General features: G+C 43.0%; 1 protein-coding gene across 1 annotated transcript in view; it reads left to right on the forward strand.

Moving 5' to 3' along the window:
- VWA8 (von Willebrand factor A domain containing 8) overlaps positions 1 to 23,345 on the forward strand; it is a 428,432-nt gene that overhangs the window by 104,194 nt on the left and 300,893 nt on the right. Inside the window, exons 15-17 of the mRNA XM_033948297.1 lie at positions 1,424 to 1,592; positions 8,451 to 8,528; positions 23,051 to 23,166. Of these exons, the coding sequence (XP_033804188.1) occupies positions 1,424 to 1,592; positions 8,451 to 8,528; positions 23,051 to 23,166 (363 nt within the window). The remainder of the gene's footprint in view (positions 1 to 1,423; positions 1,593 to 8,450; positions 8,529 to 23,050; positions 23,167 to 23,345) is intronic.

A 23,345-nucleotide genomic window follows, 5' to 3' on the forward strand; every position in this document is an offset into this window, starting at 1 on the left:
AAAAACCCTAGAAACAGTGGAAAAATGGATGACAAAACACAAACTGAAGCTCAATCCAGACAAAACTAAATTTCTACTGCTTGAAAAAGACAAAACCCCTTCGATAACAGAACTAGAAATAAAAACCACCAAATATCCTATACAGCCCACTCTCAAACTCCTTGGAGTAACAGTAGATAGATGTTGCACTCTTCAGGTGCAAATCAACAAAATCACACAAAAAGCATTCTTTACCATGCGCAACATTCGCAAAATTAGAAAATTCTTCGGCAAAGAACAATACAGACTCATAGTTCAATCCCTAGTCCTAAGTCTACTGGACTATTGCAATATCCTCTACCTTCCTTGTCCCACCTACTTAATAAAACAACTACAGACCGTCCAGAACACTGCCCTCAGACTGATCTATTCCCTTCGAAAATTTGACCACATCACCAACGCCTTCCTAGATTCACACTGGCTTCCAATACAAGCCCGCATCCAATTCAAGCTATATTGCATATTATTCAAAACATTAAACGGAACGGCACCCTCCCACTTAAACAACCGCCTAAATAGGAACCTCTCTTCCAGACAAAGGAGAACCCAGTCCCCTTTCTCCTACCCCCCTTATAAAGGAACTAAGTGCAAAAAGATGTACGACAACCTACTAGCAACACATGCAGCTAAATTGGATCCCTCCATCACCAACCTACTGACAGCTTCAACTGACCTCAAAGCTTTTCGAAAAAAAATCAAAACCATACTATTCAAGAAATTCATCCTAATTTCCTAACCCCACTCTTCTCCCCTCTCTCCCCCTCTTAGGATCCTCCCTTCAAAATGTGATTTAGACCTAACGCCTTTAACTGTATTCCTCTTCCTGAAAACGTCCAGCTATCGTTTTGATGTATCAGGCCCAACGTCTTTAATTGTATTCCTCTTCCTGGAAATGTCCAGTTATCTTTTTGTTGTAATCCGCTTAGAACTGCAAGGTACAGGCGGAATAGAAGTCATTAATGTAATGTAATGTAATTATATTAGTAGACAGCGCCATGCTAAAGATTTCCATCCATTATTGATCAGATCCACATCTTATGAACATTATAGAAAACTTTTGAAGACTTTTCTTTATTCCAAATTCTTGATCAATTAGATTACTGTATATTACATTATTCCTGTATTTTCTCATAGCATAATCTTTTGTTAACCGCATTGAACTTATGGTTATGCGATCTAAAAATATGTTATGTTGTTATCTTTTGGCATCTCAACTATAAACTTATCTTGTCTTTTTAGTACTATAACTTGACTCTGAACAGTGACTGTAGATGCATTTTGGTTAAAAACACGATTCGGATGACCATTCCTCTTTATAGAACTGCGACATGTGCTTATGAAATTTATAGTTTGGCACTAGTGTTAATTTTTTTTTTTCTGACAGGTCTATTTTTCCAATCCACTCTTCATTCAGAATAATTTCCTTAGCAGAGCCTCCTGTTATTGGAAGTAGCACTCAGCAGTGGCTGGGCCCAGAGCTCCTAACTATGTTCCTTTTCCATAATGTGAAACCTCTTACTTTGACTGAAGAAATTCAAGTTATTAAAGGAATGGTGAGAATTTGCAAAGCTTTTAGCCACTCTCATTGCAGAAATATGATAGATTTCATTGTTATTAATTTAGCAGATAGACAAAAATGTAAATACAATTAGAAGTAGTAATCTCCCAAACAAATTCTAAGTGAATAATCCATTGTTTTGAAAAATGCAGCATTTCCAGATTAATAGATAAGATCTCTGATTTTTGAGGTCAGACATGGGCATCAGTGTTTACAAGCTCCTGAGAAAGAACAAGGGACTTATTCAGTGGTGGTACCAAGTGGAGGGCAGTCCGCCCTGGGTGCAGCTCATGGTGGGGTGAGGGTGGGTGCTCCAGTCCCTTCCCTATGCTGCAACCTGCAATTTTTGGGCTGCCAGCAGCGCCAGTTAGCTGAACATGCTGCCTTTGTCAGCCCAAAATCTTTCCCTCGGCAGTGTTTTGCCTCTGCAAGGACAGGATGTTGAAGCAAAGGGAAAGCTGCTGGAGATGCCAAAGGCAGTGTGTTCAGCTGACTGACGATGCCAGTGGCCCAAAGATTGCATTCGACAGACTGGAGGAAGAGAGAGAACGTACCACCCTTCTCACAGGAGGAGGGGGGAGAAATGTCACACCTGATTGGGGGGAGGGATAAAGGAGGAAGCAGCTAAAGGGGAAAGAGAGAGAGATGGAAGACCATGGGGTAGGAAGGGAGGGAAAGGAAGCCAAGGAGAGAGATGCCAAACCACAGGGGGAGGGGAGAGAAACATGGAAGGGAAGGAGACGGAGATACCAGACCATGGGATGGGGTAGGGAGTGAAAGAAGGAAGGAAGGGTCATACCAAGGGTAGACATTGGATGGAAGGGGTAAAGATAGAAAGGGCAGATGCTGCATGGAAAGCAGAGAAAAGGACAGACAGATGGAAGGGAAGGGCAGAGAGAGGAGGCAAACACTGGATGGAAGGGAAAAGGCACAGAAAGAGGACAAATGGTGGATGGAAAGGAGAGAGGAGACAAAAGTTTACTGCTTATGGTGTGATAAAATTGCTTTGTTGACCATGAATGATATTTTGTATTAATTAATATGTCTGGTACTGGATTTTGGATTTTTTTTTAAATTCTTTATTCAGTTTTAACTCTTGCAACAAGTGTATAATATTCAATCAGATAATTCGTACAAATCACTTGACATTCTAACAATTATCCCAGGACAAGAAGGCAGCATATTCTTGACTGATGGGTGACGGCACCGACGGAGCCCCGGTACGGACAATTTTAGAGTGATTGCACTCTAAGAACTTGGAAAGTTCTAGCAGGCCGCACCGTGCATGCGCGAGTGCCTTCCTGCCCGACAGAGGCGTGCGGTCCCCAGTTTCTTAGTTTCCGCGGAGCTAAGAAGACGCACGTTTCAACAGCTGTTGAAAACTTTTGTTCCTTATCGCCTTCCCGCTTGCGTAAACTTGTTCGGAAATATTATTCCCTCTTTTACTTTCTTTTATTTCTTAAAAAAAAAAACAACTAATTTTGTTTTCTTTTTCATTTTTTCGGTTTCGCCCCGGCGGGGCCTGTTGCCACCATCGAGGCCTTCGGGGCCGACACAGCATGTAACATCCCCCGGTACCGTGTCTATGAGGTCGGGTAAGTCGGCCAGCAAATCCCGACACCTAGAACCCTCCACTCCGGAGTCTAGAGACCGTAGCTCTCATATTAGGGATCCTGATTTGTGGGGTGACTCCGAAGAGCCATTTTTGTCTGAGGGTGAGTGTTCTTCTGATGAAGAGGATCACCTTGTTGCAGATCCCTCTTCTAAACAGGATTCCACATCCTTTACCTCTTTCTTAAAAGAGATGTGTGAATCTCTTTCTATTCCCTTGGAGGCTGAGTCTAAGAAATCCAAGGCATTCCTTGATGCTCTGGACTTTGACCAGCCTCCAAGGGAATTTCTCAAACTTCCTCTCCATGACATCTTGCGAGAGACTTTTTATAAGAATCTGGAGACTCCCCTGACTGTACCAGGAGCTCCTCGTAAATTGGACTCCTTGTACAAAGTTATCCCCATTCCTGGTTTTGACAAACCTCAGCTCCCGCATGAGTCTCTTTTGGTAGAATCCACTCTTAAGAAATCAGCGGGAGCTAGTGTGTATGCCTCCGTCCCTCCTGGCAGAGAAGGAAAGGCCATGGACAAATTTGAAAACGTTTATATCAAAATGCCATGTTAGCCAACAGGTCAGGGAATTATGCTTTTCATTTTTCCTTTTATTTAAAGCACCTCATACAAAACATGGCTGCTTTTGAAAAGTACCTCCCTGACCGCAAAAAATCTGCTTTTCATGCCTGTTCTTCCTCTCTTCTCCAGTTACGAAAATTCCTAGTTCGGTCAATTTATGACACTTTTGAATTGACGTCTAGAGCCAAGGCTATGTCTGTTGCCATGCGTCGGTTGGCATGGCTCAGAGTCTCAGAGCTCGATGTAAATCATCAGGACCGCCTAGCAAATGCTCCCTGTTTAGGTGATGAGCTCTTTGGAGAGTCCATGGATTCCACCACACAAAAACTGTCTGCCCATGAGACTCGGTGGGATACTCTCCTGAAGACTAAGAAAAAGACTCCACCTGCTCAGCCTTTTCGCCAACAATCCGCCTACCAGCACCGCTATGCTGCTCGTCCCTTGCCACTGGCTACTCAACAGCCTAGACGTCAGCGCCCACAGCAGCGACAACCTCCTAGGCCAGCCCAGCAGCAACAGGTGAAGCCTCCTCCACCACAAAAGTCTACCCAACCCTTTTGACGTGGTTTTCCAAAGCATAGCCAATATTCCACCTTCTACCCAGCTCCCTCGACCCATAGGAGGACGTCTTTCTTGTTACATCAGCCGTTGGGAAAACATCATATCGGATCAGTGGGTCCTCAACATCATCCGCCACGGCTACTCTCTCAACTTTCAGACACTTCCTGCACAAAGTCTGCCAAGAGAGTCTGCTTTGAACACCTCTCAGTCGTCTCTCCTTCTCCAGGAGGTTCAATCCCTCCTCCGTCTGAACGCCATAGAGGAAGTTCCTCTAGATCAAAAGGGGCAGGGATTCTACTCCCGTTATTTTCTGGTTCCCCAAAAAACAGGGGATCTCAGACCCATCCTAGATCTTCGCGATCTCAACAAATGCTTGGTCAAGGAGAAATTCAAGATGCTTTCTCTGGCAACTCTTTATCCTCTTCTCCATCAAGGCGACTGGCTATGCTCTCTCGATCTCAAAGAGGCATACACTCATGTACCCGTCAATCTGGCCTCCAGACAGTACCTCCGCTTCATGATCAATCATTGTCATTACCAATACAAGGTGCTGCCCTTCGGTCTTGCCTCCTCTCCGAGAGTGTTCACCAAATGTCTGATTGTGGTGGCTGCCTTTCTGCGCTCTCACCACCTTCAGGTCTTTCCTTACTTGGACGATTGGTTAATCAAGACCGATTCATCTCCGACAGTGCTCTTGGCCACCAACCAAACCATCCTGTTTCTGCAACTTCTGGGGTTCGAGATCAATCTCCTCAAATCTCATCTCATACCTACTCAGAGACTTCAATTCATTGGAGCGGTGCTGGACACAGTCCTCATGAGAGCGTTCCTGCCGTGCAACCGTCTTCAAACCCTTCAATCTCTATGTCGGCAGGTACTTCCACAAAGTTCCATCTCTGCCAAGCAAATGATGATACTCTTGGGTCACATGGCCTCCACAGTTCATGTCACACCCTTTGCACGTCTTCACCTGCGCACTCCTCAGTGGACCCTAGCTACCCAGTGGTCCCAAGCAACGGATCCTTGCTCACGACACATATCTGTGACATCATCTCTTCGTCAGTCTCTTCAATGGTGGTTGATATCCTCGAATCTCTCCAGAGGTCTTCTGTTCCATCTACCTCCTCATCAACTGGTCATCAACACCGATGCCTCCCCTTATGCTTGGGGAGCTCATTTAAACGAATTCCAAACTCAAGGACTTTGGACAGCCCAGGAAATGAAGCATCACATCAATTTCCTGGAACTCAGAGCGATGTTTTATGCCCTCAAAGCCTTCCAACTTCTTCTCTTCCCTCAAGTCCTCCTGCTGTGCACAGACAATCAAGTTGCGATGTACTACATCAACAAGCAGGGTGGGACAGGCTCTCGCCTCTTGTGCCAAGAAGCCCAAAAAATTTGGACTTGGGCCACAGATCATCAACTATTCCTGAAAGCTATCTACATTCAAGGAGCACGGAATTCCTTAGCGGACAACCTCAGCAGAATTCTCCAGCCTCACGAGTGGACACTCGATCCCTTAACTCTACAGTCCATCTTCACTCAGTGGGGCACTCCTCAGATAGACCTCTTTGCAGCTCCTCACAATCACCAGCTGCCCCTATTCTGCTCCAGACTCTACTCTCCTCACCGTCTGGCAGCGGATGCATTTCTCCTCGATTGGTCCAATCTGTTCCTGTACGCTTTTCCTCCTCTGCCTCTCATGTTAAGAACCTTGTTCAAGCTCAAGAGGGAACGTGCCACCATGATTCTGATTGCTCCACGGTGGCCCAGGCAACATTGGTTCTCCCTTCTACTTCAACTCAGTTCCAGGGAGCCTTTTCTTCTTCCACTGTTTCCTTCTCTGCTTACACAACATCAGGAGACCCTTCTGCATCCCAACCTTTAGTCTCTGCACCTGACAGCTTGGTTTCTCTCGGGCTGACCTCTCATGATACTCTTTTGTCTCAGCCCGTTCGTTCCATTCTGGATGCCTCCAGGAAACCGGCTACTCTGCAGTGTTACCATCAGAAGTGGACACGGTTTTCTTCCTGGTGTCTTCGTCATCATCATGATCCCACTTCCCTTGCAGTGGAGACCTTGTTGGATTATCTTCTTTCTTTGTCTGACTCTGGCCTCAAGTCTACTTCCATCAGAGTCCACCTCAGTGCTATTGCTGCTTTTCATGAGCCAGTTCATGGAAAACTTCTCTCGGCTCATCCCTTGGTGTCCAGATTCATGCGGGGTCTTTTCAATGTGAAACCGCCTCTCAAAGCCCCTCCTGTAATCTGGGATCTCAATGTGGTTCTTTCCGCCTTAATGAAGCCTCCATTTGAACCTTTGGCTACCACTCCTTTCAAGTTTCTCACTTGGAAGGTACTTTTCCTTATTGCTCTTACCTCTGCCAGGAGGGTCAGTGAGCTACATGCACTAGTTGCTGATCCACCTTTTACAGTCTTCCATAATGACAAGGTGGTTCTACGTACACATCCAAAGTTTCTCCCTAAGGTTGTCTCAGAATTCCATCTCAACCAATCCATTGTTCTGCCTGTCTTCTTTCCGAAACCTCACTCTCATTCTGGAGAACAGGCTCTGCATATTTTGGACTGTAAGCGGGCTTTAGCTTACTATTTAGACCGTACTAAGCCCCACAGATCATCTCCACAACTCTTTCTGTCCTTTGATCCGAATAAATTGGGACGTCCTGTTTCTAAACGTACGTTGTCAAATTGGCTTGCAGCGTGCATCTCTTTTTGTTATGCTCAGTCCGGACTGACACTGGAAGGTTCTGTCACGGCCCATAGAGTTCGAGCTATGGCAGCATCTGTAGCTTTCCTCCGTTCCACTCCTATTGAGGAAATCTGCAAGGCTGCTACTTGGTCCTCAGTTCATACTTTTACATCTCATTATTGTCTGGATGCATTCTCCAGACGGGATGGACACTTCGGCCAATCTGTTTTGCAAAATTTGTTTTCCTAATGGCCAACCTTCCCTCCATCCCTCTTTTTGTTAGCTTGGAGGTCACCCATCAGTCAAGAATATGCTGCCTGCTTGTCCTGGGATAAAGCACAGTTACTTACCGTAACAGGTGTTATCCAGGGACAGCAGGCAGATATTCTTGCGTCCCACCCACCTCCCCGGGTTGGCTTCTTAGCTGGCTTATCCTAACTGGGGACCGCGCGCCTCCGTCGGGCGGGAAGGCACTCGCGCGTGCGCGGTGCGGCCTGCTAGAACTTTCCAAGTTCTTAGAATGCAATCACTCTAAAATTGTCCGTACTGGGGCACCGTCGGTGCCGTCACCCATCAATCAAGAATATCTGCCTGCTGTCCCTGGATAACACCTGTTACGGTAAGTAACTGTGCTTTATTGTCAAATGCATATAAAAAAGACCCCTCCCTCACCCATCCCATTCATCAGAAATAAACCCATTAAATCACATAACATACCTCCCCATCCCCACATTAAATATAGTCCTATGTAATAAAAAGGTGTCCAAGGTGTCTAATCATTAGAATATGCAATCAATGGCCCCCAAATCTTTTTGAAACTATTATAATTTCCTTGCTGTATAGCAAGCACTCTCTCCATTTTATAAATATGACAAACTGAATTTCACCAAAAGGTATAATTAAGTTTAGTATAGACCTTCCAATTTCCAATTTTGGATTTTGGATTTGGATTAATAGAACATCATTCTCAGTAATAATTCAATGCAAGTTACATTCTGGTACAGTAGTAAGTATTTTGCTGTGTTCTGGAGGGCTTATAACGTAATATAACAGCTTCCACCTCATGCATCTAAACAGTTAACAATTAAAGAAGCTAGACTATACCTAAGAATTACATAAAATAAAATTAAAAGAGAGCAATGTACAATTCAATTACTAACACACATCTTCAAAAATGTTAAGGGCTCCTTTTACAGTTTTGTTTTATATGGAGGAGGGGGTGATAATGATCAACCCTGGGTGTCACATACTCTAGGTACACCATTGGGCTTATGCATCAGTAGCACCTACAATGCATTGTGAATTTCTTGGTGTGTTTTACATTCTGTGCTCAAGTATTTGATGTTGTACGGTATTTGAAAATTCTCAGACAAAATCAGTGCCTTCCATATTTAAACAGAACCCAAATGTACCAAAGGATGCAGCAGAGCAGTTGATGGCTTTTACTCACTATCTTCGGGAAACAAAGGACCCTACTGTGAGTTCTATATATACAGGATGAATTGTACTTGTTTTGATTGCTTACAAAATTAGGGATATTGTAATGATGGTGTGCCAGTATCGCACAAGTTTAGTAATTGAGGGCCACAACCAGGGTATGTTTTCAAGATATCGCTAATGAATGTACATGAGAAAGATCCATAATTGGTAAAAGTGGTATGTCAAGTCAATAAATAATAATTATATATACAATGGCAGTAGTGCACATGCAGATCTATCCCATGCATATTCATTATTTAAGGTTCTTGACAACTGAACTTGTACACCCGTGGTGTATACTTTTGAACTATAATTTTGAAAGCAGTGGTATACATTAACTAACGATTTAACAATAAGCATTGATCTGGGCTGTTTAGATGAAAACTATAATTCTTCCAGTAAATGATTAAAACTTTGTAAATGTCCTGCTTTTTCATCTTTATTACTTAAAGCCAAATTACTGTATATCGATTAGTGCTTTAATTAAATTACATTAATGTGTGTCCGTCACCAAGGAGCACACAGAGAATTAAGGTATTGGGTTATTTTCATATAAATGTTATGCATGAGTCCCTTCTGATGGTACTATATAATAGATCCATAATGAAGTTTTAAAATGCTTATGACATAGTGAAAATTTATGTGTTAGACTTCTTAAGCACCTTCTCTTGTTTGCTGATAAACACATTGTTAAATCAGGCTGTATGTGTCTAAAGCATAAGGGAAGGATAACTCTCGGCATGTTTTCAAGAGTTTTATCAGGGAATATGCATTCAGATCTGCTCCATAAGACCACCCTTTTCAAAATAATGCTTATAAATATTTATGATTTAAATTTTAAATATAATCACTCACCTTTTCAAATCTGAAGTGAAGACAATTTGCAATCAGGCAAAGTAGTTATTCCCTGCCAAAGAGGGCTTATAATTTAAGGGTTAGCTTTAATAAAATGCACTACTACAGTGGTCTCAAACTCAAATCCTTTGCGGGGCCACATTTTGGATTTGTAGGTACTTGGAGGGCCGCAGAAAAAATAGTTAATGTCTTATTAAAGAAATGACAATTTTGCATAAGGTAAAACTCTTTATAGTTTATAAAACTTTCCTTTAACAGTTAAAAGCAAAGATATATAAACTATAAAGAGTTTTACCTTAACTATTTTTTCTGCGGCCCTCGAAGTACTCTATTTTTTTCTGCAGCACTCACATTTAAAGTTTAATATCTTTTCTTTCTCAAAACTAACACATTTCAATCACTAAATTGAAAATAAAATCATTTTCCTACCTTTGTTTGGTAATTTCATCAGTCTCTGGTTGCACTTTATTCTTCTGACTGTGCATCCAATACTTCTTCCCTTCTTTCAGCCTCCTGTATGCTTCCTCTCCTCCAGACCTCATTCCCTCCCCCAACTTTTTCTTTCTTTCTCTATGTCTGTCTTTCTCTGATTCCGTGCCCCATTTTTTGCTTTGTTTCTGGTTCCCTGTCCCCCCTCCTTCTTTTTTCCTTCCTCCATGCCCTATTTTTTGCTTTTTTTTTCTGGCTCCCTGTCCCCACCCCACCTTCTTTCTTTCTTTCTTTCTTTCTTCCTTCCTTCCTGCCCTCCCCCATGCCACCGCTGCCGCGGAATAGGCTGCTGCCACTGCCGCTATGGGGAACAGGCCGAGATCTACCTGCTTCTCTTCTGCACGGGGCCGACCAACCCTGGTTGCCCAACGTCAATTCTAACATCGGAAAGGACGTTCCGGCAGCCAGGCAGCGATTGGCTAGCCAGAACGTCCTCTTGACGTCAGAATTGACGTCGGGCCGCGAGAGTTGGTCGGCCCCACAGGGAAGAGAAGCAGGGAGATCAAAGAACACGATGCCGGCCTGATCCCCGATGGCAGCTGTGAGAAGGGAAGGGAAGCAGGTTGGGCACCACTGCTCTAGACGAGCCGCGAGCCGCACTCTAGGGAGAACAGTGGACCGCCCCCCTTGGTACGCCACTGGAGCAGCAGCGTGTCTGGCTGGCTCGTTCGTTCAAAGCTGCAGGTGGCGGCTCCTTGCGAGATCCGTGCCTGCGTCTGAAGCCTCTCTGATATTGTGACATCAGAGAGGTTTCCGATGCAGGAGTGGATAGCCAAGGAGCCGCCAACCCGCGACTTTGAACGAATGAGCTGACTGCTGCTCCAAAAGGAAGAGAATGATCGCCTCCAGACTGCGGGCCGCAAATAAAACCTGGAGAGCCACATGCGGCCCGCAGGCCACGTGTTTGAGACCGCTGCACTACTATATTGGCACCCACTAATACTATAACAGAAACCTTGTTAAACATCAAGGGCTCCTTTTACGAAGGTGCGCTAGTGTTTTCAGCGCACGCACCGGATTAGTGTGTGCTAGAGCGCGCGCCAGCTGAAAAACCGCCACGTGCTCAAGAGGAGGCAGTAGCGGTTAGCGCGCGTGGCATTTTAGCGTGTGCTATTCCGTGTGTTAGGGCCCTAACGCGCCTTCGTAAAAGGAGCCCCAAATTTGACATTGCTTATTGGTAAACAGTTTTAAGTCTGCTTTTTAACAGTAGAATAAATGTTATTTTTGGAAATTTTTTTAAAAATATCTTTATTAATTTTTTTAATAATTAATTTTTAATAATCTAATAATTAATTTTTTTTCTTTATTAATATCTTTATTAATTTTAAAACCAAAAATAACTGCAACATATTATACAATCATTTCATACTTTAACATCACTTAAATTCAATTAAAAATATATTCTATGACATATATCATCCCCCCTTTCTGCATATCCAACAATTGCACTCCAATTAAAAGTATCTCCCCCACCCACCCTGGACATGTATTATCAAAGGTGAAAATCAACAATCACTCCTTATAGAATTTTGTCAATGGCTCCCAAATATCCATAAACTTCCTATAATGTCCCTGTTATATGGCCATCATATGTTCCATTTTAAAAGTATAATGCAGAGATTCCCACCAAAACGTATAATTTAACCGATCCCAGTTCTTTCAGTTCCTCAAAATAAGTTGTATGGCCACCCCTGTCATTATAAAGAGAAGTTTTTGGAAATTCTTAAATCTGAATGGCATATTGTGTAATTTTTGATTTCTGAAGGCTCCAATTTCTCTTTGAGCAATTGTAAAATATCTGTTGTATACAAAATCAAGTGTGGCAAGTGTGAAATGAGCTTTTGATCTGTGATGTCCATCTTCCATTGCAGTGAGCACTAATTAGCATAATACATTGCAGCCTCAATAGAGAGGCCGAGTACTGATTACTTTTACCTTTCATTTGTTGATGTAGGATTTTGCAGTCTTTGCAGAATGAGGTTCAAGCAAATTGACTAGAGACATTTATCCTACTTCTGTCTGAATTAGGGAGTTTTTTGCAAAGCTGCTTTGGGGTTTGGCCTATGATTCTGCCATCCAAGTTTATTTAAAATTTCTTATACCGCTCATCAGACTTCTGAGTGGTGTACAATAATAAAATCTATTAACATCATACATACACAAAAATCAATGTTAAAACTTAACAGGTGACGACAGGGGAAGTTAGTATAAAAGACAAGAAACCAAGACAAACAGGAATGAAAGGCAAAAGGGAGAACTACAAAATTTTCAAGGAAAAGAAGACAAATAAGGGTCGAACAATAGGTGAGAAAGTGAGCTCTCTAGGGAAAAAAAGAAATTAGCCCTTAAAAGGGCGTGGCTTGTAAAAGGTGCTCTTAGTTCCTGTTTGTATTATACATCTCAGAAACTATATTTTACATAGTTCTGATCTTCCATAATTACAAAAGCACCTGATCGTTATTGTGAAGTGAATAATTTTCATTTCCATATAAACAGTAACAATCCTCTGTTAGATATAAACATGCCCTCTTGATAGGCAGTAAAAATTTTCAAAGTACTTGTAATCCTCTCATCCTTTTTAGAATATAGGTTTCCAAGTTTTATTTAAAATTTGATAAAATGCTTATATAAAATTTTCAAAGCAATCTACATCAATAAAATACATAGGTAGAACATATAATAGACTTTAGACATGACAAAACTGAAATGAGGGGGGAAAAAGCCTGTTTACAAGCTCATAGTACAGTGAAAGCAGTAGCGTGCCGAAAGGGGCTTCTGTAGTCTTTTGTCAGTCCCAAGATCAATTATTTTCTTAACCTAGGGAGATATAGTGAAGCAGAATAGGGGAGAGAACCAAGGAATTTGATAAGAGTTGAGAGCTTCTGGTTGAGAAATGGATAGCACTCCAAAACTCCCTCCATTCCTCCCTGTTTTTTGAGAAATAGATAGCACATAATTGACTGGAACCTCACATTACTTTTCATCTAGACAAGGGATAGATTTTTTCCTTCTAAAATAGTTACTATGCAACAGTTGATCTTTACTAATATGGATATTAAATATGGAGCTTTTTAAAAAAATATTGGATTTGGATTTTAGGTTACAATACTTGTCTGTCCAGATATGAATGTGCAAGTACAGTAGATATTTTCCTGCCTAAGAGGTATTATAATGTAAATATTTGAGGCATGGAGGGTTAAGTGACTTGCCAAAGATCTCAAGAAGTGTTACTAAGAGAAGCAAGATATGAACTCTGACTTCTCTGGTTCTCTACCCACTTTTCTAACAATGTTGGAAAAAAGTTTATTCTGATATAACATCCAATATTAATTAGGCACCGTATTTTTCATACTATAAGATGCACCTGACCATAAACCATACCCTAGATTTAGAGGAGGAAAACAAAAAAAATACATTCTGAACTAAGTTCTCCCTGCCAGGCTCTGCACCCTACTCCACATTCCTTGCCATGTTCTGCACTTGTAAATTTGTGCTGGCTGAGAACTTTTAAACCGGCTTTGCTAGAGTATTTATTGGTACTGTTACATAAGGGATTATTTTTTTTAGATGTTCTCTGCTTAAAAATGTTAGCAAACAAGCAATATTTTTTCCAATGACATGTATACCATCACCATTTTTCTTCTGCTGTAGAAGTTGGGGTACGTCAAACAACGTCAGATATCTCTTTACCTTTTTTTTTTGTACTTTCCATCAACACATGGCGATGTATTTCCAATTTGTTCCAATTTTGTAGTTCTCCCTTTTGCCTTTCGTTCCTGTTTGACTTGGTTTCTTGTTAAGAAATTTTAAATAAAATTGGATTTATTTCCAATCTGTCCTTAGAGTTTGAATGTGTGATGGTGAACTCTCTCTCTCCTAAAGCCTGACAGCTTCGACCATTTCTCCCAGCTACAAGGGAGGGGCCCTTCAACCCTCGGCAGCTGATTTTCTTGTTGCTTGCGGAGGCCCGAGGGGGTCTCTGCAGCTATCTTCCAGCACTCCACAATCTTCCTGTGATAGCAGTTACTCAAGTAGAGCGACACTCTGGACGAGCTCCCTTTCTTTGTCGTTTGGGGTTTTTTTCTGCATTTTCAAGAAATGCTTCTAATTGGTTACCTTTTCCCCTAGCCCTCCTCCTCGGTAAAGAGCGATTCTATTGGTCGGTTACGGGGTGACACTCCGGCCGGGCTCCCTTTCTTCATGTTTGTTTGGTTTTTTTGCATCTTCAAGAAGCGCTTCTGATTAGCCACCTTTTCCCCTAGCCCTCCTCCCCAGTAAAGTGCGATTCCCTTGGTCGGTAACAAGGTTGTGGCCTTCAAGAAGGGATGGGCCATGGAGAGGTACGGGGGTACGGTTGGGGGCCCTGCCTGCAGGAGCTCTGGACCGCCAGAGGAATTAAAATAAGGTAACGGGTGGGTGGGTATTCGCTTCATAAGACGCACCTTTATTTCCATCCACTTTTTTGGGGAAAAAAATGTCTTATGGAGTGAAATATATCGTAGTCTTTTCCTTTCATAGTTTAAATCCCAGCAGTTGAAAACTGTGGGGTCAGATTACATCTGAAGAAGAAAGCACTTTATTGTTCATGTCCTTTTCCTCTGTCATCATACTGACCCTGCAAAGTCTGTCAAAGAATGTCTGTTTCTTTCAGTAACAGTTTTAATATCTTTTTAGGTAAGGCGAACAAAATGTACCATAAATTACATTGGTCCTACAATAAAACCAAGAAAACAAGAAAGTCAGATAACTTTGCCAGTGAGCAAATAGGAGGACTGCAGGTCCAAACAAAGGAACGGATAAGCGAGTATGGCAAGAGTATACTTTTTTGATGGAACATATCATACATGGAAACCCTACACAACTATGTTTCAGCAATCACATGCGTCAGGGGAATAACAAAATCTGCAACAATAAGTACATAAGCATACAAGTTTTAATAAACAACATAGCACACACTGTCGTAGAAAGATCAAGACAAACAAAAAAGTTAAAATAGCGAATAATATTGAATATATAAAATTTTGACATAAGTAATTTAATACATTTAAAATTAAAATGCAAAAATGTCATTAAAAGCAGCACTTGGTTTGGTAATATAATTATTTATCTAAGAATAATGACCATAAAAGTATAAATGAATAAACAGACGGGGACAAATTGTGAGGTTATAAAATTTGCAGATGACACCAAACTCTGCAGCAGGGTTAGAACCACAGAAGACTGTGAGAACTAGAGAGTTGCGCGGGGACAGAAATCCCACCCGTCCCCGCCAAAGTCCCACCCGTCCCCACCCGTCCCCGTGAGGACTCCCACCTGTCCCCGCGAGGAATCCCTCCGTCCCCACCCGTCCCCGCAAGGAATCCCCTCCGTCCCCGCCCGTCCCCGCGAGGAATCCCCTATGTCCCCGCGAGGAATCCCCTACGTCCCCGCCCGTCCCTATAAACTACAGAAATAGTTATTTCATTTAATTATGCTACTGAATTAAAGGCTCTGGTAGAAACCCATTTAAAAATAAGCAAAAAGACTTTATTAATTTGGAAATATTAATTGGGAAGAATACATACTTTGTAAACGGGTTTCTACCAGAGCCTCTAATGTTTATAAATTTTTATCAACACAACTAATATACTACTTTATCCTTAAGCAAAAAAAAAAAAAACAAAAAAAAAAAATTTTTTCCTACCTTTATTGCCTGGTTTCTGCTTTCTTCATGTTCTCATTCAATTCCTTCCATCCACTGCCTCTCTTCTCTCTGTGTCTTCCATTTGCTCTGTTACTGTGCTTCTCCCTTTCTCCCCCCTCCCAAATTGGTCTGGCACCCATCTTTTTCCCTCCGCTCCCCCCATAGTCTGGCACCTCTGTCTTCTTCCCTGCCAGCGTCTTCTTCCCATTCCCTCTTCCCCATTTCCTTTCAGTGTCTTTCTCCCCCACCATCTTCCCCATGTCCTGTCAGGCAGCATCCTTCTCCCCCCTCTGCCTTCCCCATGTCCTTTCAGCGTCCTTCTCCCCCCTCTGTCTTCCCCATGTCCTTTCAGCGGCCTTCTCCCCCCTCTGTCTTCCCCATGTCCTTTCAGCGGCCTTCTCCACCCCTGTTTTCCCCATGTCCTTTCAGTGGCATTCTCCACCCCTTTGTCTTCTCTAGTGTTTTCAGGGTCCTTCCCCCCCCTCCTCCTCCCGTTTACCCCATGTCCTTTCAGCGTTCTTTTCCACCCCTTTGTCTTCCCCAGTGCTTTCAGCGGCCTTCTCCCCCCTTAAGCGTCTTTTCTTCTCCACTCCACCTTTCCTCCCTCCCTGCCTCCACCTTTGTGGCGTTTTTGCACCCGACCGACAACAGAACAGGTCCGGTCGGACAAATCTCCCTGTCCTGTAGCCGCGAATCTAAATTACCTTCTTACAGCAGCTGGAGTAGTGAAGCTGCTGTAAGAGGTAATTTAGATTCGCGGCTACAGGGCAGGGAGATTTGTCGGCCGGGCCTGTTGTCGGTCGATCGGGGGACCTGACCGGCTGTGCACATTCTCCGGGGCGGACCGCCCCCTCCCCCCTCTTTCGTACGCCATTGCCTTCTCCCTACCTGCCCTGCCGCACACAGCCGACCGGAAGTCTTCCTGATGTCAGCGCTGACGTCGGAGGAAGGGAGGGCTTTGCTTAAGCCCTCCCTCCGACGTCAGCGCTGACATCGGGAAGATTTCCGTTCAGCTGTGTGCTGTGACAGGGCAGGTAAGGAGAAGGAGACTACCCTCGTGGCTCGAGTGCACTGCGATCCAACCCCGCAGGAACCCCGCAACCCTCGGAGGCGTCCCCACGGGATCCCCGCGACCCTAGGGGGCGTCCCCACGGGATCCCCGCGACCCTAGGGGGCGTCCCCACGGGATCCCCGTGACCCAAAGGGGGAACCCGCGGGATCCCCGCGGGTCCCGTGGGATTCCCGTTATCCCCGTTCCCGTGCAGCTCTCTAGTGAGAACCTCCAAAAGAACCTAACGAAACTGGAAAAATGGGCAAAAAAGTGGCAAAAGAGCTTTAACGTAGAGAAATGCAAGGTCATGCATGTAGGGAAAAAGAACCCGATGTTCAGCTACAAAATGGGGGGTCATTGCTGGGGGTAAGTAACCTTGAAAGAGACCTGGGTGTGTTGGTGGATACAACACTGAAGGCATCGGCACAATGTGCAACAGCCTCAAAGAAAGCGAACAGAATGTTGGGTATCATCAAAAAGGGTATCACGACCAGGATGAAGGAAGTCATCATGCCACTGTATCATGCAATGGTGCGCCCCCATCTGGAGTACTGTGTCCAGTACTGGTCGCCGTACCTCAAGAAGGACATGACAGTATTTGAGGGAGTCCAGAGAAGAGCAACTAAATTGGTAAGAGGTATGGAAAACCTTTCATACACTGATAGGTTAGATAAGCTGGGGCTTTTCTCCCTGGAAAAGCGGAGACTTAGAGGAGACATGATAGAAACCTTTAAAATCCTGAAAGGCATAGAGAAGGTTGATAGGGACAGATTCTTCAGACTGAGGTGAGCCACAAATACAAGGGGGCACTCGGAGAAATTGAAAGGGGACAGGTTTAGAACAAATGCTAGGAAGTTCTTCTTTACTCAGAGGGTGGTGGACACATGGAACGCACTCCCGGAGGCTGTTGTAGGGCAGGGCACGCTACAGGGGTTCAAAGAAGGTTTGGATAAATACCTATAGGATAAGGGGATTGAGGGGTACAGATAGACATAGAGATAGGTATAGGAAAGGCAGGGACAGATAGACATAGAGATAGGTACAGGAAAGACAGGGTCACTTAACAGGTCATGGACCTGATGGGCCGCTGCGGATGCGGGCTGCTGGGCGCGATGGACCTCCGGTCTGACCCAGCAGAGGCAACTCTTATGTTCTTATGTTAAATACAACAGTGTAACCAGCCTAGTGCGTGATGGCTTATATTAGTTTACAAATTGTGATTGATGTATAAACAGAAAGTGATTATTATAATAAACTTGATAGATAATTAAGCAAGGGTTCCTTACCCATAACAGACAATGGAATTACTTCTGCACAATAATAAATTCAAATGACAATGTTCTAATGAAAACAGATGCTAAGGGAACAAAAAAAATAAAAATTCATATAAATAAATATCCTATTGATCAAGTGATGAGCAATGCAAGTAAACCTACAGATTGAAACCATGGAAACCATGTTGTGTGCAAACTTTCATATGGTAACAAATTCATAATGGAAATGATGCTTTAACTAAAGGTATCCTACTGAAAAATTGCATTCCAACATGAATCTGATAAGAGCAAGCTGCTATAAGTATAGTAAAAATACGTGACTGGGAAAGAGACACGAACCTTGAGACACAAATGATATGGGAAACCTGGTGGAACACCATGTTTGACTGGAAAAGAGCACTGTGATTAGTAACATCAGCACATCAGTACCTTGTGAGTGACAAGGTACATGACTGATGTATTGACAAGAGTGACTTACACTTCTCCCTCCGTATTCGCTGTGATAGAGGATTAACAGAACCACAAATACAGAAATACCGCAAATAACTTTTTCATGTTATTCGCTGTTTTCTATTAAAAACCATCGTGAATATGGTGAAACTGTGAATAACATGGTGGGAGACCTGGCCTGTTCCTAAAGGAGAGCCAAAACACGGTGAAGAAAGTGCTGGGAATCAGCGATTTTCTCTGTAAACGCTTCGAATCAGTGATTTCTCTATGCAAGCTGACGTAAGTGGGGGGGGGGGGGGGGGGGAGTGGAGGAGCCAGCAAGCTAAAAAACGTGAATAATCGAAGCCGTGAATGCTGAAACCATGAATACGGAGGGAGAAGTTTATATAAAAATTAAAACAAGCAAGGTTGTAAAAATCTGTGTATATTAAACATTAAGAATAGTGCTGGAAGAAGGATGGGTGCTGTGACTGTCCTTTCCTGAAAAATTTATCCCCCACATTTTCAGGAATAAAATAAAAATCGGAGCAAAGATGGGGACATCAGTGTTCTTCCCATGACCTTTTGAATGAGTGCTCCACCTGGCTGATTTTTACTGACCCACAGCAAACAGCAGCAGAGTGGATAGAAAACCAATGGCAAAAATATCCAAAGGCATAGTAACATAGTAACATAGTAGATGACGGCAGATAAAGACCCGAATGGTCCATCCAGTCTGCCCAACCTGATTCAATTTAAATTTTTTTTTTTTTTCTTCTTAGCTATTTCTGGGCGAGAATCCAAAGCTTTACCCGGTACTGTGCTTTGGTTCCAACTGCCGAAATCTCTGTTAAGACTTACTCCAGCCCATCTACACCCTCCCAGCCATTGAAGCCCTCCCCTGCCCATCCTCCTCCAAACGGCCATGCACAGACACAGACCGTACAAGTCTGCCCAGTAACTGGCCTAGTTCAATCTTTAATATTATTTTCTGATTCTAAATCTTCTGTGTTCATCCCACGCTTCTTTGAACTCAGTCACAGTTTTACTCTCCACCACCTCTCTGAAGGACGACATTCAGATGAAAAGCCTTTATTGAGTCTTTGTAGTCCTTTTACTAAGGTGCGGTAGCTCAGTGTTCTTCAACCACCGGTCCATGGACCAGTGCCGGTCCACAGAAATTTCCTGCCGGTCCACAGGGCCAGCACGTGCATCAGGCCCAAAACAGTGTTCTTCAACCGCTGGTCCACAGTGCGATCAATGCGGCGTAATCTTCAAGCCAGCTCCCTCTTCCTAACTGATTCAGTGCACAAAGCCACGGACAGTGGCTCCTACGGGCATCCTGCGCCTGAACCGGAAGCCTTCTTTCTGACGTTGCAATGTCAGAGAGAAGGCTTCCAGATGAGGCACGGGACGTGCAAGATGCAGTTAGTACTATTATGGGGGCGGGGTCTGGGGTGGAGATTGGGTACAGATGGGCGGGGTCTGGCCCACAACTTAGCCCCGTATTCCTCAACCGCTGGTCCACAGAATAATTCTTTTATTTCTGCCGGTCCATAGGTGTAAAAAGGTTGAAAAACACTGCATTAGCTGATTTAGCACGCGCTAAAAATTAGCATGTGCTAATTTTTAGCACACCTTAGTAAAAGGACCCTTATATCTCAGTTCCTTGACATGAATTGTGTTTCAATCATAGAGCCTACCTCAGGAGTCTAAATACATACAAAGCTCAAATTAATAAAACAACAAATAAATAGGTAAACCAATTAAACAATGAAAGCCATCAAATAACAATAGTAATGATGCTTTAGTAATTACCTATAAAAAGTGACATCTGTACTAGATAAAATATATAAACATAAATAAGTATAAAAGAATATTAGAATTATATAGAAAAACAAGCTTTAAAAACAAGGCCCCCTTTTATCAAGCAGTGTTAGGGTTTTTTAAAAAATTGCAGGTCACTGTGGTAAAAGCTCTGATGTTCATAGGCAAAGTGACAACCTGTTACTGGTGAAAGTGCCACTATACATAAGATACAATCAGAAATGCTAATCTAAACTTAAAACACAACAATTAGGGCTTCTTTTACAAAGGCACGCTAGGGCCTTAACGTGCGCAATAGCGCGCGTTAAATTCCCGAGCGCGCTAGCCTCTAACACCACCTCTTGAGCTGGCGGTAGTTTTTTGGCTAGCGCAGGGGTTAGCGCGCGCTAAGAATGTGCGTGCGCTAAAAACCCTAGCGCGGCTTCGTAAAAGGGGCCCTTAGTGAATACTAGGGAGCAATTTTTTAAAAATCCAAAATGGTGAACACGGCAAAAAAATTACCATATATATTCAAATGTAAACTGAGATTTTGGAGCCAAAAAAAAATGGCCCAAAAATGGGGGTCTCAGTTTATATTCAGATCTATGCTGGAGTTCTTATGGAACTAGTTTAAAAAAATATCAAAGTTTATACCTACTGGGGGTTTGGCTATGGGGAAGGGAGTCGTGAGGCAGGCAGCTGATTCCTCCTGGTGGCGACTGCGGCAGTTGTCCATGCTGTTTGCCAGCAGCCAGGAGAAGGGGAGGGGAGGAGTCAGCAGTGATCTGGAATGCAATCAGCCCTGCTTTTAGTCCCAGTCCAGCTAAACCAGCTGGCAATAATGAAGCAGAAGTCAAAGGGGCCTTCCCTTTTGCCAAGTCACTACAGGCTATGCCTGTCTCAATCATGCCCCCTATAACTAGTTAAAAAAAAATAAAAATCAAAATTTAAACCTGTGGCTGTGGGGAATGGCATCGCAGGTCAGGCGCAGGCCCAACAGGCAACGGATTCCTCCTGGCGGCGGTAGTCGTCCATGCTGTTTGCTAGCCACCAGGAAGAGGGGGATGGGAGGTGTCAGCGGCGCACCCGGATTGTGATCAGTGAGTCCTGCCTTCAGTCCCGGTCTCGCTAAACCAGTTGGCAATAATAAAGCCAGAAGCCAAGTCGCTTTGTCAGTTTCGATCCCGTCTCCTGATTTTAAGGGGTGGGATCAAGACCGGCAGAGCCTATAAGCAACATGGCAAGACTGAAGAAAGCAGAAACTAGAAACCGGGATAAACATGAATAAAGTGGCCAGACAACAAAGGTAGAAAAAAAAACATTTATTTTTTGTTTCATGAACAGAAAATGCAGTTTTACTGTCTGATCACCTCAAAGTCATCAGATGTGATCACTCCAAGTTCCACTCTTTTGTACACAGGAGTATTTCACCCCCTGTTCTGTACTGCTGTCCTGAACTTTTGCAATGCAGATACACAACCTTGAGTTTTTTTTAGCATTAAATCTTAGCTACTAAATTCTTGATCATTCTTCAAGCTTTGCTGGATCCCATTCCCTCCTGATATTATCTACACCATTTGGAATCTCTACTCTATTATAGATTTTGGTATCATCTGCAAAGAGGCAAGACTTACCAGACACCTCTTTCCTTAACTTGATAGAATAGCTTGTACCAGATGTTTGATTTATAGTTTAAATAAATAAATGTTTGGGCACAACTTGACTTCATTTTTTTCAGATTTCTCCTCTTAAACCAGTATATTTTTTCCACTATTATAGTGCAATGTATGACATTTTCACAATTTAAAGGTCACGGCATAAACTAGATGCAACCCGAGCTGTTGAAATGTATTGCCATGGTAACAAAGCTGGCATATTAATTCTATTTTTAGCATGGGCTAGCCTAAGAATTTCTGATGTAAAGGTATGATACTAATTTCCCCTTTTCAGATCTCTGTTGTGATAAATAAATGCATGCGTTATCCAGTGAATGAAATAACAAATATTGCTAAACTAAAGTATTTCTATATTTCACCATAAAAAATAAAGTCCTGAATCTGACAATCATTATCGATGAATACGCCTCACTTAGGGGACGAGTCGCTAACAGACTATGAGGAAGAATTTTAGCAAGTAATCTAAAATATGTTTAGCAGACCTAAGTACTAAATTAATGATATGCTAAATTAATTTTCTATGCTATGTGACCTTGTCCCCTCTTCTTCCAAGAGAAAGGGAGATTCACTCATAGTGAAGGGGGGGGGGCAGACAGTCTGCCCTGAGTGCAGCTCATAGGGGGTGCTCAGGTTCCTTCCCCATGCTGCAGCCTGCAATCTTTAGGCCACTGGCAGCATCATTCAGCTGAATATGTTGCCTTTAGCGGGCCAGAAGTTTCCCTCTGCAGCATCCCCTAGGTACGCCACTGTTCACTCTCACTCTAAATGGCAACCCTCCCACTCTCTAGAGCACAGTTATAGCAAATGGGGAGACTCTGCTTCTTCTAGGCTCAGATTTCTTTTTTCAGCCTCTGATATATAACAGGGAGATCTGACCTGATCCCTTCCTCCAACCCATCCTTGACCTGTATCAGTGGGACATTGACTTCAATACATGACCTAGCTCCCCCTCCCAAAAAAAATATCTGCAGGTAAGTCTTGCTAATCTAATTTGATCCATCTGTCTATGTTGGCAGGATAGAATGGTCTGATCTCCTGCTGATATTTCCACTGTTTACAAATTGGCACTTTGTAGTGCTTCTTTTGACTACCAAGCTACAGATAACTTAGTAAATTTATATAGTAACCTTAGTCGCTGAAGGAGATTTTAAGATCTACCTCATATATACTTGGCTAAGATTGTTTATATACTATTACAAAACTACAGATTCTTTGAATGGAGATAGATTCTAGATAAACAGAATTGTAATATTGCAGGCTCAATCTTTGGCATCATCTTTGTCAACAAGACAGTTGCTACGAATCTGTCGTCGACTCTCACAATATCACGAAGAAAACCTTTATCATGCAGTAAATAAAGCCTGTCTCTCCAGGTATGCTTTTTCAGTTTTACACTAATTATAAACATATCATGATGCTGGCTTCTCTTCTGCATATTAATTATTGAGGTAAATTGAGGAAAATTATCAGGAAAAGCAGTAAAAAGCAAGAAAAGTACTTAGGAGTTGCCATATATACTCGAATATAAGTCGATCAGAGTATAAGACGAGGT

Source organism: Geotrypetes seraphini, chromosome 6, assembly GCF_902459505.1.
Source record: "Geotrypetes seraphini chromosome 6, aGeoSer1.1, whole genome shotgun sequence".
In the NCBI taxonomy this organism is placed as follows: Eukaryota; Metazoa; Chordata; class Amphibia; order Gymnophiona; family Dermophiidae; genus Geotrypetes; species Geotrypetes seraphini.